The sequence below is a fragment of the Centroberyx gerrardi genome, chromosome 24 (assembly GCF_048128805.1).
Source record: "Centroberyx gerrardi isolate f3 chromosome 24, fCenGer3.hap1.cur.20231027, whole genome shotgun sequence".
NCBI lineage: Eukaryota > Metazoa > Chordata > Actinopteri > Beryciformes > Berycidae > Centroberyx > Centroberyx gerrardi.
In genome coordinates, this window is record NC_136020.1 from 6,843,608 (window position 1) to 6,858,951 (window position 15,344).

General features: G+C 44.6%; 1 protein-coding gene across 1 annotated transcript; it reads right to left on the reverse strand.

Annotated features, from left to right (window-relative positions):
- Positions 1-2,585: 2,585 nt before the first annotated feature.
- Positions 2,586-14,539, reverse strand: igf1 (insulin-like growth factor 1). The gene is made up of 4 exons (XM_071920627.2): positions 14,485-14,539; positions 12,804-12,963; positions 4,077-4,258; positions 2,586-2,825 (listed from the first exon to the last, which is right to left on the reverse strand). Exons 1-4 carry the CDS (start codon positions 14,530-14,532, stop codon positions 2,766-2,768), a joined length of 450 nt encoding a protein of 149 aa, XP_071776728.1. The 5' UTR covers positions 14,533-14,539; the 3' UTR covers positions 2,586-2,765.
- Positions 14,540-15,344: the final 805 nt, after the last annotated feature.

The following is a 15,344-nucleotide window of genomic DNA, read 5'->3' on the forward strand; positions in this document are numbered from 1 at the left end:
GAAGACTTGGGAGGACCAGAGTTGTTTGCCAACAGCTTCGTTTTTTCATTTCAGTCGCCAGGTGAACTGATAGGAGGATTTGTAAGGAATGGATATCAAAGCACATGCACTAATTCCCATTTGAGAACCGTTGATCATAATAGATACAAAGCACTTTTAAATGAACTGGTGGAAACAAAGATTGAATCGACTGTGTCACCGACGAATGCATGGTTTCCGGACGAAATAAACACAACTCCTGGCTTATTGGTAGAATGTTTTGCGATGGTCAATATCTTGTTCGGCGAGCTGCGTGTACACACACATCTCAGGACAGACAAAAGCACACCATGACTTTTAACAACCTCAATACAATTGGAAGATCACAGTTCACAGTACTTTTGTCAAGTTATTTGGCATAGGGATCTATATTGAGAAAATAATTTAAAAACAGTAGAAAAAATAGCATTTTGCCTTCTTGGGACCACAACATGATATTTTTTTTTTCCATGCATTCACAGATTTCACACAGATACATTTACTCGCTTACACTACTACCTTATTGAAACAGCTTACAAATAAAAACACTATTAAAATGGTGGCCACAAGGCTGTGCAAAAGGGAAGACCTCCAATGTAAGCCCTGCCATCTCTCTGTCTTAGCCATCTCTTGCAAGTAACAAACTACAAAATAGCACCATTATACAGTGGATAGGATTTTCTTAATACAGTTTATGTTATATGAAACCGTCATGTACAATGAATGATAGTAGAAGAATGCATAGGATAACATAAATGGGAGTACTGTTTGATTATACACAGGCAGAGGAGGCAGAGCCAGAGATGAGATGTCTTGGGAGGTTACTGGGACAATTTGACCGTCATCCACATGGAGGCTTGTGCAAACAGCCATTACTGTCAATCCCCATGCAAGGACTTCTCAGAACTGGCTTTTCACGGAGCTTGTGTTTGTGTGTGTGTGTGTGTGTGTCCGCGTGTGTGTGCTTGAACCTTGCTCGCGGTTGCACAACTCTCATTTACACTGTGGGTGTTTGTGTGTGTACTGTGTTAGAACTCCAGCTTAACTTCATCGTGAGAGCGTCGTTCTCGAGTGTCTTTTTTCGGGGTGCGCGGTATTCGCCGAATCGTGTTGATCTCGTGTTTTTTTCTCGAGTGTGGCCCGCTTTTGTCGTTTTGTTGCACTGTCACCATGACGGAAGGCAACGCAGTCCAAGTGACTTCTGAAGTAGCAAAGTTCTCGGCCTCCCTCCCTAAACTAACAAAATAATACAGGCCAAAATAAATCAATCATTAATCTTCCCTGTCTAGGTGGCTATTGTTAGAGTCGCCCTGTCTTCTGCATCAGGCCTCGGTTTTAACAGATTTGAGAAAGTGTGCTGAGAATGTCAAGGTGGTTTTCACTGTCGGTTCTGCAAGAGAACAAGAAAAGGATTTTATCAAGACGGCGCGCTCGTCGCTGTGGTTCGGTCCAGGACTCGGACTCACTGTGGACTCAATTTGTGTGGCTCGCGCTTCACCTTGAACTCAGCGGTCCTCGACTCAGACTTGTGTGGACTCAAATGTTGGTGACCGGACTGGTGACGAATATCGGATTTGGCCGTGGTGGCGGTTTACAAAAACAAATGTGAAAAAAAAAATTACCTTTTGCCTCATTGCCGTTATTGAACTTATCTTATTCCACTGACTTCTGCCAAATGCACTTTGAATCCACTGAACGACCCACTACTGTCAACCTAACAAGCACCACTGACCGGCCGGGCAACTTTCGTTCAATTCAGTTTGTTGTTCCTGTTTTTGAAAACCGACTAAAGTATAATGTTAATTTGCTCTAGTGCTGCACTTCCCACATTTCCTTCAAATCCCCTGTAATGGTGCTTGATCTGCTGTTTGATCTGTTTGGATTGCAGACTTGGTCCTCAGGTTCTCAACACTTCCTGAGGCTTAGGAGGGATTTGGACTGGACTCAAACCTTTCAGGGACTCCACTTAGACTGACCTCCAACATTTCCATCGTGACTCTGACTTGGATTCAGCCACTGAGAATTAGGGATTTGACTTGGACTCGAGGTAAAATGACTTGACTATGACACAAGCTCTGGTGATGAACTGCCTGGCTGCATTCAAGCCTGTTAAAGCAGATTTTATTATTTTTTTTGGAATATCCTCAGTAATGCATGATGCATAACACCGATGTAGCCATCGTTTTGGTCACATTTGCCACATTTTGACACGAGATCTAATCAGATTGAATGGGGATAGTAATTGTTATATGTGACTCGGTGAAAATGGATCCTGTCTTACCGAAGGGAGTGACTGGCCAAACCTCTCGGTAAGATTTACCTCCTCAACGTTCGGGGGGACAGGACGGACCACTGATTCTCACACACAGCCTGCCGCTCTCTGATTGGCCGAAGCCCAGGCGCGTTCCCACCTTCCCGGAGCCAGGGGATGCTGCAGCTCACACATGGAGGTATAATAAGCTCTTGTTCGTGTCTCAGCAGCTAAACTAGTCTGTTACATTGCATTAACAAAGAATTCCTCCCAATATGGAATGGTGCAGTGTATAAAATAATCAGAATATCCCTCATCAACAGCACTTAACTCTCATCTCTCAGGTTTTCTATCATTTTGTAGAGCTTATCGGACCATCGTTAGCATCCTCTTTGTTTTGTTTTACAGTGAACCATTCCACAGGGGTACCAGGTAAGGCCACTCCCTTCTCTCTTCCCAAGTCGCTGGGCATTTGTCCATTCGCTCGGCTCGTCCCCTACATTCGGTAATTTCTCCCCCCCGTGTTCCCTCGACTCGAGTTTTTCTGATGCACCTCCTGAAAACAAAAGAGAAAACACACTTCAGACACACACCGGAGATAGGGATGAAGTGGAGTGGGGGAGACAGCTTTGGGTCTGAAATCTGCACCTGTGCCCAAAACAACACAGCTGTACTGCGGATGACTGATTTCATGAGATGGTGAAAGTAAAACCTGCTCTTGGAGGCACAGACATTATTCTCTTAAGAGAAAAACAAGGAGAGGATTCATACATCAATACCGCCATTTACACTGCACCACAGTCCGCAAATTAATGAATAGATGAGTGATGTGGAAGCCACTGCACCCATAGATACAGTAAATGTGATATGCATGCTTCATTTCTGGACCTCGCATGCATCAATCTGCTATAGCGAGATGCCAGAATTTCAGCACATGATGTACAGTAGGAGAGTAGAGATTCTGCCTGGGGAGCGAGAGTGCCAGCGGGTCTACCACAAAAACCACTTAGTTCCTTCTCCTGCTAATGGTTTTCTTTTTTGAGAGAAGGGTAAAAAGCACACAGTCGAATCTTAAAAGGATCACACTCTCCCGCAGGTTGGCAACCAGAGGATGAGACAGAGTCTGCATTTAGACTTCATGGTTTCTCTCCTGGGCCAAGTGTTTAAGATTTCAGGACGAAGGGCGGCTAAGATTTTTTAAACAAATCTCTCCCGTTTCAAAATAAACCTCGCGCTGCTTTTGCAGCTCTGGAAGTCTCGAAGCGGAGGCTGCACGGTTAAAGGTGCTTAGAGTGCGATCCGATGGGTGATAGTTTTGATTTACTGCAACTGACCAATAGATGTGAGGCATGCGGTAATTACAACTAATTCAAAGTGTTTACTGGCATGCATGAACTCAGGTGATGCTGTAGTGGACAGACATACCTTGCAGGATGAATGACTATGTCCAGATAAAGGTCTCTGTGGGGGGAAATGAAGCCATTTAGATTGGATGGATTCATTGCTGTTGCTACAGTACACATTAAGGTGCCATGTATTACCAATCAAGCCTATTATTAATCCTTAATTACATGTGCATGCTCTGACATATGCAAAACATCAATGCAGATCAAACTGAAGCCAACTTCACATTACATCATCTACATGTCTATCCTGTGTTTTTCTTCCTGAGGAGTAAGCTCTTTTTTTTTTTTTTGAGTGTATCTGTTCAGTGCTGTGTGCTCACCTTCTTGTTTTTTGTCTTGTCTGGCTGCTGTGCTGTCCTACGCTCTGTGCTCTTGTCCACTTTGTGCCCTGCGGTACTAACCTTAGGTGTTCTCGGCAGGTCTGTGTGGCGCTGTGCACGCACAGAGCGAGCTGCCTTGCTAGTCTTGGCAGGTGCACAGTACATCTCCAGGCGCCGCAGCTCACAGCTTTGGAAGCAGCACTCGTCCACAATGCCGCGGTTATGTGATCGCCGTGCGTTGGGGCCATAGCCTGTCGGTTTACCTGGGTGAACGGGAACAGCAGGGGGGGATTAGTCAACTGTGCGAGCACTTAGAGGCGAACTCCGGCATGGTTTCCGCAAAACACAGATGAATTGCTTTGCATCATAAATTCACTCGAAAATCAACAGACACATGGGCCATTTAAGTGCTGGACAGATACCAACTTCTATAAAACAGATTCACTTGAAAATCAAAAATTTACTCGAAAATCAACAGACATATGGGCCATTTAAGTGTTGGACGGATACCAACTTCTATAAAACATTTTTTTTTTTTTTCCTCCAAGGCTTTAGATCTGTGTGCAGAATTAATCAAACAAATCGTGGCTGGTGGCCAGGCGCTTTGCCTGTAATAGCGGAGTGGTAATGGCCAGGTCATGGGTCTGATTTCTCTGATATATGAACAGCCTTAATGACATGGATTTCTTCAGTGTAAAATTTACAGTGTATCACATTGCACAGTATGGACCCTTTTTGGCAGCCGCTCCCCTGTAAAAAGGGGGTCGCAGTCACCCAAAAGTCGAGAATATCACGCTCGACCGTTTTGGCCCGGGTATCTTTTACCCAGAGGGGCCAAACCACAAGCCCGGCGGGCCCAATCAACCTGCAGAAAAAACAGCCTGGCTTTGAGGCCACACCTCCGCTGGCTACGCCCCACCTTTCATTCACATTTTCATTTGGCAAAAAGCCGGGCACCCTTAAGGCTTTCTCAGAGAAAATGGATGCTGGAGATGGAGGCGCGATGCCAAGAAATGACTGTAAAGGAAGGCAGAGAGAGGAATGTAAGGTCAGCAGTTGTATGGTGGAAACTGAATTGCAGTAGTCTTTATTATATCACTGAAAAGTTAAATGGGTAAAAGAGTGTTTAAAAAGTTCTGATGCTCAGCGATTTGGCTCAATTACCGCATCAAGCTACCATGACACCAATAAGAAGTTCCTCTTTCAACTTCCTTCCCCCCAAAAACCCTCCCTCTTTCGGTGGCCTTTAGAAAAACTCTGACTCTCCATTTACAATTCCCCGCTCACCTTGGGCAATATAGCCCTGATGGGCTTTTCCCTGTTACCAAATGAAATAATAATAATTTAATATGGCATTTACAAGGAGGAAATGCCTTTCCCTCTCAGAGTTAATAGCTCTTGGCTCGGAAGCCTGCCAGTGCTGACAAAGTGCATTAACTTCTGCTCTCTGTCTGCCTTGTCCTGACAATGTTGTTTTGGACGGAGAGCGGCTTTCATTCAGAAACAGAAGCATCTTTCTGCCCGGACCCCCGGACACAAGGTGCAGAGGAGGCTGACGGAGGTGTGAGAGGGTGAAAGAGCAACATATGGCGATGGCAGGGGGGCTTCCATGTTGTGCATCAGGTAGAATGATGCTATAAATACACAGTGCATTACATTATTTAGGGAACAGAGGAACCTAATTTGCCCAGACCTCAGACTTCCAAACTGACCCGTTAAATGAAATGCAGAGAACAAAATTCTGTTTTAATGTGCTTTTTGATATCTGCATTTTTAAGGATTTCAATGCCTAATTGCACTGTAAGGGTGTTTTAGAACATAAGTGCAAACACATTCCCTATTTCAAGCTGCACCTTGTTTCAGCCAGGCATTTTGGTGTATTTTGGTTATCCGTACTTTTCTTTTCCGTAATTTCAGTCATCTGAGTAAACAAAATCTTCTCCCGGTGTGGTTCAATGCGACCAGCCTGGGCTGTTATATTAACACCTGATGTCAAGAAACTCAAGAGAGGAGAAATATGATGTTGAGCCCTGGCTTGTGATTATATAATGGCTGTTGGAAGCCAAAAGAGGGGCTGTGCCTGGTTCTCTGGCCTGTTTTCCAATCCCTCCCAATAAAGCCTTACAAATTAACATCCGCTATTATTCTGAAAATAGCTTGCAACCCTGCTGCACAAACAGCTGGAAGGGAGAGAAAAATCAGCTGGCACCGGTTGTAACATGTAGGATAATCAGCTAAGGCAGGTTGGGGAAAACACGCATATAATAATCAGGCCTAAAAGGTTTGGAAGGTTTTAAATGCTTCAGTTCCAGGGATAACTGCCGTAATCCCTCGTAAACAAAGAGTTGTTTTCTGCGACTGTTGTTAAACAAATAGGGTAAACAACCCCTCCATGCCAGGGCGACCCGCCGCCTCGTGGCCCCCGGGGTCTTTGAGACGGACCGCGAGGAGGACGCGGGGATCATCCGTCACAAAGCAGCCTTTGTTTTTCAGTTGGGGCCCTTCAGTTCAGATTAGAGAACATGTGTTGTGTTCTGCCTTCATGACAGATTAGGGTGCAGTTGTGTCTGGGCGCTGTTTGTCATGTTGCTTGAGCGGTCTATTAGGTTGGGGGGGGGGGGGGGCGGTATACACAAGTGTGAATATAAAGACATTGATTTTCTGCTAAATGAAGGGGGACCACCGCAAAAACTGACATACTTAAGTTATTTTATCTTGTATCCAGACTTATCAAGCCTATTTTATTTGGGTTTTTTTCTGAAAACATCTTACAGTTCACCGGTTTCAACAATCGAGACTTTTTTTTTTTTTTCAGGATAATGTAACTTGTTTTGAAATGGTCTTGGAGAAAGTTGTTTCCAGATTTTCTTCATTGTTTCATGGTGATTTCTTGAAAGAAGTCATTTTGGCATGCATCAAGTGAAATGTATTGAAACCAAGCTAGATTATCTGGCAGTGCAGTGAGATAATTTGTCTAAAAATATCATGAAATAAGCTTGATAGGTCTGGAAAGAAGTTAAAATCACTCCAGAACTTGACGTTTTTTGAAGTGAATATGTTTAGTATATAGGGAATCAGTGGCTATATTGGCCTGACTGGCAAAGCCTCATACACTTAAATCATTAACATGGGATTGCACTCCATCAGCGTCCTTCTAAACACTAAGTATGCAGTGGTACCAGCCATCCAAGACACAAAACTGTAGTTCAGTGTGTTCCATCTGATGCCACTACACCGATCAGGTCGACCGGTCCATCTAAACTCGTGGGTTTGCTCTTTGACAGACGCAGCCCACATAGCGTTCATTCCTCTAAGGAACGGCACTGGAGAGAGATGGCTGGATTCCCCCATTCCAGAGTGGCACAGCGAGGATCTGAGTTTTACAGCTTGGTCGTGGTCAATAAAAACCAGTGGATTCTTGGAGCCGGTGCACCGCTCTCCCTGCAAAGTGTCAGGCAGTTTATGGCTGGGCAGGGACTACGAAAGCTGCTAAAGTGCTGGAAACTACCTCTTTATCACTGGTACCACAAAGAGTTTATGGCAAAACTCCGTTTCCCCCTCACATTTTCAACTGAGGTTCATCTTCTTTTGTGACGCAATTAAAATCCAGTATGAAAGAGAGATTCGGGATTTTATGAGACACCCCGCGTCCCAGAAGAGAGAATACGCCAAACGGGTCCAGCACATCAACTGTAAATCTTGAGATGCATTTGGCAATCTTTTTACAAACGCAACCAGATATTATATCCTTTCTTCACTCTGTAGAGGCACTACATTACGTGCATTGATGAAGGGCTTCAAAGGTAAAGTACTGTTTAGTCACCAAGTGTCCTCAAATCCCTCGTGTCTCAACTTCGGCTAATGTACAGATCTAAATCTGGAGGACGCCTGCCTGTCCTTTTCATGAGATGCCTCTTTGTTCCTCTGAGCAGTAATTCACAGAGGGGTCAGAGACTTTAGTTCGGGTCTCAATGGGAAAACGACACCTTTTTGCGGTGATGGGTAGGACACAGGAGGTCTTTCTTCAGAGCTCAGTGCCTTCCGCTGTGTGTTCAGGTCCAGTGTAAAACTAGGGAGGGGGGGGTGGTGTCCTGATCATCCTGTAATCCACATAATCCCCTGCTGCTCAGGGACAAGGCCTAGCTGTGTGTGTGTGTGTGTGTGTGTGTCTGTGTGTGTGTGTGCGTGCATGCGTGTGATGTGCTGTTTACACGTTCCACCTCTCTCCAGCTCCAGCGGCTTTGAATAAAATTGACAGGGACAAACACTGAAAAGGAAGTCTCATCAATGGCTGCTCAAAACAATTTCCCCCCCTCTCTTCTTCTTCTCTGCTCTCCTCTCCGCCTTGTTCACTGCACATGCCATTAGCCAAAATAACTCACTCCAAAACATGACTACCTCTCATATTAGGTCTCTCTTTCTTTGAACTTCACCTACAGCAATGCACACTAGCACTGGTCCATACATGAAAATCCTTATTATTTGAAACATAGGCAAGGTAATAATGGTTTGAGTAATGAAGAGTAATGACAATTCCATCTCTGACAACTGTACCTCACTGACAAGCAAAAACGTTGATGACCAATGGTCCCAGTCATTTGGACACGGCCCTTTATTAAGCAATGGGGAATGGAACTGACGAGACCCCTGGCTTAGAAGTCATTATTCAGTTTTAGCTCGTAATAATTCCCCACATTAGCTGTCAAGAGAGTTTGTGCATCATTCACCAGAGATGTAGAAATTGGATCGCGAGACTGAAGAGCTCAGACTCACTCAAGAATGAATGCGAACATTTCAGCATGAACTAAAAGTGACGCGGGACGGGAAGTTACTTAGAACTTCGACTTCAGCCAAATGACTCCCATACCAGATCTTATTCATGGAATGTCTATCTTCACATCCCATTCAAATCACCCCACCATCCCGCCTGCTAAAGCATTACAAAGACAACTGAGGATTTCTAGGTCAGGCTAATAATTGGAAAAACTGACTATGGTTGTGGATTTTTTTTTTTCTGTTTCTTAGACCACAGTTTGTTTCATTACCTAGAAAAAAAAAAAAGAATTTCCACCAACTAGTATTTCACATTTCTGTCAGGGTGAGGAAATCTGCAGCTCTGAAATGCAAGTTAAGCTACTTAACCAGTGACATGCGTAAGGTGGATTGGCAAAGCGGCTCCCACCACAGAAAGCCCAATGTCACTGCAACACTTTCTCAGGACACATCATCAATCAGAGGGCTGCCAAGTTCAACACGGCCAGACTGGAGGGGAAGAGTTCAGGGAAGGAGCACGTCCCCCTTGGCCCAGCTGTCACACTACCGGGTGCTATAGATGACAAAACCCAAATGGATTCTCCAGATACTTGACGTAAAGAGCCACTGGTACATGTGGTCTGTCTGATCGCAGGAGAAGAGGGGGGGAGAAAAGGACTGACAGAAAGAGAGAGAGAGAGAATGCGAGAGAGCAAGAGAAACCGAGAAAGAGAGGGAGAAGCATATTTTCCACGGCGCAGCACCCTGCTGCTCAAACCTCATCGTCTCTTCAGAAAAAGGATGGAGTGTTCATGAAATACGCCTCTTTTTCAACACAGGAAAATGTGGCATTGATAGATGGACGCTGTGCAGCTCAGTGACTGCTCGATGTAAGGTAATGCGGGAAAGACAAATTCATTCGCCGCACCACAGAAAGGTCAGTTAAGGTCTGTTCTTGTTTCTAAGCGTATCCTGCCTAAGGATTCATGAGCTACTTTGGCCTCCATTCAAACCTTTCTCGTGAGATGAACACGGACTATACTGTGCTGCACTTCGAAAGCCTTCAAGAAACATTTATAAGAATGTAACAAAACTCCGCTATCAGTAGCTAACACATCATCACGGTCTCACATCATCCAATCTCTTGACACCCTCACACCTCATCAAAATTTGTACACATGTTTAACATTTCGTCGACTTTAAAATACGTCTGCGGCCATTTCATATGCCCGATTCACAAACCTCCAAACTCCACTATGAAAACCTGAAAGTGGGATCTATAAAGCTTTGACTGCACACTGAAGGACATGGTGTCTACCAGATGATCAGTCAGGAGCAAGAATCATGGCTGATGGCTATGGACAAATCAAGATTACAAGAGAAATTCAAGGTTTGGATTTACTAGCATGGCATGATCCTGTGGCCACTGCTAGCCTATAAAGTTCTGCTGTCTATTAGCCAGTGGCTAGGCCCACCATGAAGCCTGAGAACATCACTTTGTGCAGACAGAAGAAACTGAAGCTCCTCCACAGCAGCCTGAATGAGGAGGACATGGTCACTTGTACAAGAGAAGTGCTGGTTTACTGGGAATCCAAGAACCGGAGAGAGGACTGCGAGGAAGTGGAAGACACAAGATGCAGCTGAGCAGGAGTCACGGCTGCATCACAGCATGTGGGTGGGGCCAGCAGCATCTGGACGAGCAGGACTTGCGGCTCTCCAACAGCTAGGTAGCTTTCCAATAACTTTTCCGCCAAACTTCTTACAACAGGGCCCGGGGCAAAGAACGAGGTTGACTGGTCCTGGAGGAGGTAGAGGAGCAGGGTTGGAGGAATCGTGTGCCAGTGGGATGATGGGGATGCGGCAGCAAGGTGCGAAGGCAAGATGGGAGGCAGGCAAAGCACCGTGAGAACTCTCGGTCTGAGCTCTGGCAGGCTCATCCTCAGCTCTTGCCCAGAAGCCTTGGGAGAGGGAAGCCACTGTTGGCACCATAACCAGGCGCTGAAGGTTGCAGCAAGCACCGTCTGTAGAAGCATCACCAACAGCAAAACCCTCTACTATCACAAGACAGGCCTTTGATTTCATCTTAAGCTGAGAAAAATTTGGGCTTCTCAGAACAGTGTAAGACTAGGAGAGCAGTTCAAATTCCCAGAAACCATTGCAGCGGCCACACTCAGGCCAGACATTGTGCTGTTGTTACTGGGAAACAGAGGGTTCGATGGCTATGGATCAATTGTTCCTTAAGTGCTGCCTGAAGCTAATGTTGTCACTGCTTCTGTTATCTTGCAGCCATTCTACTGTAGCTTGCTCCTGCCACTTTGGTGGAATTTTGGGTACGCAAGTCAAGAACCTGTAGTCAGCTCCACCAAACAGATTTGATGAAACACTCGCATCAAGTCTGATGTCAGCATCGCCAGTCAGAAGCAACGTATCAATAGGAGAGTCAATCTCAACTCAGCTGGCATGCGGGCCAAGATAATAATAATAACAATAAGAATTTATTTGCAAAGCACTTTTCAAAAGTTATTAAGTGCTATGATGAAATGAAGAAACACAATCAACTCTTAAGATAGTTGATACATTCCAAATAGTGAGAGTAAAACGTACTCACAAATTAGATTTATAACTAAGTTTCAGATGACAGTGCACCAGTGAATATTCATGAATTATGAATTAACATGGACCATTATTTTTTAATTGAGAGAATGAAACATAAAACCCCAAACAGCAACAAATCTAAGTATGCTGTAGCCAAATTTTAAAAAATTACAACCGAGGTGATCAACCCACCACTTTGTGCTTTTACTGGCTTTAGATTTGCATTAGTGGGCGCTGGGTCTGGCCAATACTGCAGCATTCCCCTGCTGTGCGGAGACTTGGATTCAAAGACAGGCCCCCTTCCTGGCCCCCGAGGTTACATCACTCATCATGTATCCAAGTGCATCAGAAGGTGTATCTACAAACCACTCTGGGTTCAGTGCTGGGCTAAAGCAATCAATTATTTGAAAAGGGAATAACTGGGAATGCACTATAGATGTCGCTGATTTCCCACAGAAATCTCGTATCTCCATTTTTATTTTTTTTTGGAGTTGTAATTGGCAGCTGACAATGTCTACCACATGTGGAAAATGTTTCATGACCTTGGGACTGAGCCTAGCTATTAATAATGGATTGTAATGTCAAAAGTAGGAGTCACAGGGATAATCTCATAGGAGTCACAGGGATAATCAATTATTGTAAATTCCAAAAAAACAGACTTTTTGGAGATACAAGGCTCCTGCAGGGCGCTTGGTGAAAATTGGCTTCGTTGATGTGGGTTGTAAACTCTTTCTAGAAAGATAGAGGAGCAGTTGTACAGCACTAATGGATAGCTGTGCTGCTCCTCTCTGACAGAAGGATCGGGGCACATGTCTTGAGGAACACTGGCTGCTGGAAGAACATTGCACCTAACCTCGGTAGCTCCATATATCCTTTGCTGTTCTGGGCTGGCTTTAGTACCCTTAATGGAAAATAGGAGATTTAAATCCTGGATTCTTGGTGGAGGGTTTTCTTTGGGTAGCTTTCCCTACTCTGGTGGAAAAAAAACTTCACTGCAACATTTACTTTCTCCCCCTCCCCTTTCTTAGAGATAGTCAGCCAAATTCCACTTAAAGCCCTATCCCCATGGGCAGAGCTGCGATTTGCCATGAACAATAGCCTATATATATAGTTACTTAACATCCATCCATATCTCATGTAGCCTGCACATGTAGAGCTTGTTCAAAACCTGGGCATCAGTCCATATAGGTAAATGAGAGTCAGGAATTAAGACAAATGTGCAGGGATGAGCATTAACTCTTCTCTGACAAGAAAAGATGTAGAGTGCAACAGTGGAGGGAGAATGAATGAAGGAAGGGCAGAGAGGAATAACATTTATGCAGGAGAAAGTCAAGACAAGATGTGAAACCGGCTGCTTTTTTATTTATGAGCTTGCTGGAGGTGCGCATTAGAGCTCTGGGACAGATACAGCCAAGCTTTATGAATAAATAAAAAGGTGCACCGCACTGGTGGTGCACTTACTGAAATAAAAGCCTCTGTCTCCACACACAAACTGCAGCGTGTCGACCAGCTCCGCCCCGCACAGGGTCTCTGGCCCCGCCCCTGTTGCCGTCGGAGTCAGGGTGAGGACGCACAGCAGTAGTGAGAGGGTGTGGCTACAGGAGATACAGCACATCGCACACTGCGCAGAGAGAGAGAGAGAGAGAGAGAGAGAGAGAGAGAGAGGGAGAGAGAGAGAATGAGAGTGCATGTCAGCTTTAACATCCTCACTGGTGGTGCTGATTGAGCATCATCAGAAAAAGAAGGGTTTTTTTGTAGGGAAAGTCATTCACACCTTTAAGCACATTCACACCTGGGAGCTGCCCAGTACAGCCACAGTCTTATAGCCTATATATAGAGCAGTTGCGGGTTAAATGCCTTGCTCAAGGGCTCCCCCACAGTGGTCAATGGGGGAGGGGAGAGCGTTAATCATTTACCTTCCCCACCCCAAATCCCCCCAGCCGATAAGAGGGGATTCGAACCAGCGGCATTTCAGTCACAAGTCTGCTTCTCTAACTTCTAGGCTACCGCCGCCCCCAGAACAAAAAAAGAAAAGAGTGGCCACAGATGGTAACTTTACAGGGTATGGAGATGTGGAGGAAAAATGATTAAATCCAAACCTCCAGTCAGTGCCAGTCAAACAGGAGGAGGAACGGCACCTCCAAGCCTGGATGCTCCGGAGCGGTGCGCAGAGGAGATATGTGCGCGTTCAGATTGAAAACACACTTTTCACCTTTTTCATGTCGCTACTCGGCTCTTGCGTGCGCTCCAATAAGTTAACGACGTTCCAGAATAATAAATAAAATCACCCCCCCTTATTAAAACCCACCATGAATGCGCATTGCTAATGAGGCTCAAAGTTTTACCTGCGCCAGAAACCACTGTCAGCGCATTATTTCGCCGAGCACATTTGAGCTAAAAGCAAAGGTGCCTCGAACTCCAAAAAAGGAGAATAAAAGATGCAGAGGGGCCAGGGATCTTGCCTATCCAAAATGTGAGATGGAAAACGGCTCTCCCGCCAAACCCAGCAGAGGAAGCTCAGCGGGCCAAATATACATAATAAAAAGAATAAACACAGGACATGATCCATCTACATCACAACCCCAACCGCACGGTCCGTACGCCCCGAAGTAGGCTACTCCTGTTCGACTCTCTTAAGCTCCCCTCTCTTAACCCCGGGCTCAGGTTAGATATTTAGCACCTCATATGCAGACTCAGCAATAATTACTCCGAAAGTTGCAGAGCTGCATTAGGGGGTTTCTGGTGAAAAAGAGCGCACGGCGCACACAGGCTCCGAGGATGGAAACCCCATTCATCCAAGGAGTGAAAGTCATGCACGACACATGTCAAGATTGTCAAAAAAAGTCAATTAAAGTAGAGGGGGGGAACAAGCTATAATTTCTATGGAGAAAATCACCAAGGCATGCAGCACAGCCATGCACACACTGACTAACTGTGAATGAGAGGTAAAAAAAAAAAAAAAAAAATCTGATTAAATACACATTTATCATACACTTAAACTCAGCAAAAAAATCTAAACAAGCTATAAATATTTGCTTTTATTACTTCATTTTAAACTAGATAAGGATGCTCTGTGCAAATAGTGAGCAAGTGAAGAACCAAGGTGATAATGTATAGTGTCAAAGGAAATCAGGTAAGTTACCTTGAAGACATCACATAAATGCCACTGAAAGGAATGAGCGCTAGACATCCCCACGGGTCTCCGCACGACAAAGCCCGGCGAAAATGAACTTGTTTGAAGTCATTAAAAAACGGGGAGAAAGAGGATGAGATGCGGGCAATGTCACATCTCAATATTCCGACTTTGTTCCATTGCGCAGGCTCGTTTTGGAGAAGTGAGATTTAGCGAACAGGAGACGGATTTAGAGAGAAAATCCCTCACATTTATCTACATTACACAGACATTTTCAACAGGAAACAGCTGGGGCAGCATTTGCCTCCAACTCGTCCTAAGTTATTCATTAAGGATTTTGGGCACATATTCAAATAACGTCATTTCTCTTTTTTTCTCAGAACGGGATTGAATTTTGATCTCTTTAAGACTTGGTTAGTAGTTCAGATCAAGATAGAACAAGCGGTGCTGCCCCGCCGACACAGCTCACACTATATTTTATGTGTTGAAAGCTCATGTTGGTGAAGTTAAACACTGGCAGTTATGATATGACTGTTGTTTCTCGTGCGTAATTTGGCTGCCTGGGCTGCCTCCCGTCTCTATATCCTATTTGATTAAAGGTGAAGTGAATCATTTAAAAAAAGTTTGCCATTACATAACTGTCAATCACAACTGCACTAGTAACATGAACTACAATGCATCCAATTACATAATAAAAAATACTTTTTGTGCATGTGAAAAAGAAGAATACTATCTGCATGGGAGTGAATTGAGTATAGCAAGGTGTGGCACTCCACACCTAGCTTTTAATAATTGTAATGGAAAGATTAGATGAAAGTACCCAGAAATTTATTTGGAAGCAATATCTGGAAATAAATTCCCATCACTCA

Excerpts from the sequence above, each read along its gene's own strand:
- igf1 (XM_071920627.2), bottom strand. The coding sequence starts at position 14,532 with ATGTCTAGCGCTCATTCCTTTCAGTGGCATTTATGTGATGTCTTCAAG. Across the intron at positions 12,964-14,484 it reads ATTTATGTGATGTCTTCAAG|TGTGCGATGTGCTGTATCTC; the intron begins GTAACTTACCTG and ends CTCTCTGCGCAG. Across the intron at positions 4,259-12,803 it reads AGACAGAGGCTTTTATTTCA|GTAAACCGACAGGCTATGGC; the intron begins GTAAGTGCACCA and ends CCGTTCACCCAG.